This window comes from Mandrillus leucophaeus, unplaced genomic scaffold (assembly GCF_000951045.1).
Source record: "Mandrillus leucophaeus isolate KB7577 unplaced genomic scaffold, Mleu.le_1.0 Scaffold67, whole genome shotgun sequence".
Classification (NCBI taxonomy): domain Eukaryota; kingdom Metazoa; phylum Chordata; class Mammalia; order Primates; family Cercopithecidae; genus Mandrillus; species Mandrillus leucophaeus.
This window is the reverse complement of record NW_012107252.1, coordinates 1,397,924-1,400,883: the sequence shown is the minus strand read 5'-3', so window position 1 is coordinate 1,400,883 and position 2,960 is coordinate 1,397,924. Positions and strand designations below refer to the sequence as shown.

The following is a 2,960-nucleotide window of genomic DNA, read 5'->3' as shown; positions in this document are numbered from 1 at the left end:
CCAGGTTCCCCGCGAAAGTGTGTTCCATGACAGCTGAGGGGAAGACTGCCTTTTCAGCCACACCCCATTTCCCAGGATGAGGGGCTGTCCACGCCGAACTCTGGTCCCAAGGATGTCTAGTAATTTTTATATCTGAATTCCTTGTGGTTTTATTGTGCTAACTGATGTTTCTGCTGTATTTTGCTATGAGTGGCTGATTTCCTTCTGGGTTTTGTGATTTTTAATTATGAATACAGTTATTTTGAGATCTTACCTGTGGGAATTTTTCCAGGCTTAGATCAAAGGCGATTTCCTCCAGAGAGAATGTACATTTGCTTCTATCAAGATTGGGTGGGAGATACAACCATCCTAGGGCTACCCTAAACAAAATTCTAGGTATGAGCCTTTTTTTTTTTTTTTTTTTCCTGAGACGGAGTTTTGCTCTTATTGCCTAGGCTGGAGTGCAGTGGCGTGATGTTGGCTCACTGCAACCTCTGCCTCCCAGCTTCAAGCGATTCTTCTGTCTCAGCCTCCCAAGTAGCTGGGATTACAGGCACATGCCGCCATGCCTGGCTAAGTTTTTTGTATTTTTAGTATAAACGGAGGTTTCATCATATTGGTCAGGCTGGTCTCAAACTCCTGACCTCAGGTGATCTGGCTGCCTTGGCCTCCCAAAGTGCTGGGATTACAGGCCTAAGCAACTGTGCCCGGCCGGTATGAAGCTTTTAAAACCATAGGGGAAGATCAGCTTGTGGTTGTAAAATATCAGGGAAGACACCCTTGCACTGCTGTCACAGTCCCTGATCCTCTCCCAGCACCGAGTGCCAAGGTTAAAAAAGTAGTTTTCCTGGCAGTTTACTTGGTTGAGAACTGAACATTGCTGCCTCTTGTACCTTACTGCTGTCATAGTCCTGGATCCCCTCACCAGCCCTAAGTGCTAAGGTTAAAAAAGCAGTTTTCCTGGCAGTTCTCTTGGTTAAGATCTGAACGTTGTTGCATCTTGTACATTGGGTCCCATAAGGTCTTGGAATTGCAAGCCAGAATTCATAGTGCTTCGCATATTGCCCTAAAGGTGAAGGAAAGCTGGTATCAGTACTCTGCATACCTTTCTAGTTTCCACTGTTTCACTTGGTTTTTGGATTCTGATCATACCTGATTTTCTGTCAAGTTTTTGATTTATATGTAAAGATTTTAAGGTATTTTACTCAGCGTTTTAGTTATTTTCAGTGGGTATGAGATCGAGCCATCCATCCTGTCACTCTGGCAGAAATAGAAATGTCTTATCTGTCTCTCTCTTCAGTGTATGCAGGATAATTATTGGATGCAGGGACTTCAATCACCTTTTAAACCAAAGGTTACAGACTTGGAGCAAAATCCAGTTTCCGTTTGGCCCACATAGTATTTAGGAAATGAAAATCAGGGCCAGATGCAGTGACTTATGCCTGTAAGCTTAGCACTTTGGGAGGCCGAGGCAGGAGGATCACTTGAGCCCAGAAGTTCAAGATCAGCCTGGGCTACATAGCGAGACCCCATCTGTATTTTTAAAAAAAGTTAAAATAAAAAATCAAGAGAGTGCAGATAAAATTTTGGATTTTTTTGGTTTCTCTTGAAAAATTGGAAGTTCTTAAAATGCTGGGCGTATAATGCTCCTGCCCAGCAACAATTGACTAGAACTGGGAATAGCCCTGATCCCTTCAGACTGGACATGCTCTCTTTAGTTGCTCACAGTTCTGCCACTTGTGCAGTATATGCATATATATACACTTAAACCCATTTTACCTTATCCCATTTATGTTACCATTAGGCATTTGTGGATCATCCTTCTGCCTAATGAAAATACTGATACTCTTCCATGTGCTCCGTAGTAGTGCTGATAGACACTTTTATATTTGTTGATTTATTTAATTCTAACAACAAGCTTGGAGTTTAATCCCCTTTGAATAAAGTTATGTAGGTGGTATTAGCCCCACGTTACAGATGAAGAAACTGAGGTTCATTGAAGTTATATAAATTCTTTAAGGTCTCAGTAGTGCCACTGTTAGAATTTGAACCTAAAACCTAGAATTTGAATTCAAAGCTCTTTCGGTTTCAGTGCTTCTCTTTACTACTGCTGCTGCTGCTATTACTACTACTACTACTACTACTACTACTACTACTACTATTACTACTACTTTTTGTTTTTTTTTTTTTAAAGCAGTGGAACTGTTTCTTAGATGAAGTCTTTGTGAAGTCAAATATTTAAAACCAATAAAGGTAGCACTATTTTGCTGGAGGAATAGATTTGGTGGGGCACTTATTTGGGGGTTGAAACCTGCATGCTTAACTCTGGTAGCTTTTGGGCATCTTTCTAGAATCCCTAGGACTCTACTAAAACAGTTTGGACACTCTCTATAACATAGCCGTAATCATTTGTTAAATCTTATGAAATCTCAGCTTCTTTAGATATTACAGATATAGTGTATCTATTTCTGTTATGCCACCTGATAATGTCTGTAGGCTTCCTGATATGTTTGTCTGTCTTAGTGTAATCCGTCTTATGACTCAGTGGCATTTTTCTTTCATGTAAGTTTGTGTTCTGATAAGGGTGATTCTTTTAGCATTTTACTTCTGTTTTGAGAGTGTTTTAAAGTAAATCTAAAGTGAGACTTACGGTTTGATTTAATTTACTTTGCAGCATCTGATAACTAGCTCTTCTTTACTTTTCAGATTCTCTTTGTGGCCAGATGGGTTTGTATGGACAGGCTTGTCCATCTGTAACTTCATTAAGGTGAGTGCTCTTTTTTTTTCTTTATTAGAACATGCAACATTTTAAAAGTTAGACTGGTCACCTTATATTGCAATGAATTTCAGGGTGAGATTCAGAATAAAGTATTGTAGCTTGTTTTGTCAAGTAGTGCAATTTGGCGGAATGGAGTGATATTTCTGCTTACTGAAAAACTGAGTATAGTGTGGTGGTAATTTGTACATGAAACAACATAATT

The 2,960-nt window shown here is 39.7% G+C and overlaps 1 protein-coding gene across 2 annotated transcripts in view; it reads left to right on the top strand.

The window, feature by feature from the left end:
* FOXJ3 (forkhead box J3) overlaps positions 1–2,960 on the top strand; it is a 180,423-nt gene that overhangs the window by 21,982 nt on the left and 155,481 nt on the right. For both annotated transcript variants that reach the window (XM_012001722.1, XM_012001723.1), the window contains one exon: positions 2,686–2,746. In XM_012001722.1, coding sequence (XP_011857112.1) covers positions 2,703–2,746 — 44 coding nt within the window. In that variant the 5' untranslated portion in view covers positions 2,686–2,702. The remainder of the gene's footprint in view (positions 1–2,685; positions 2,747–2,960) is intronic.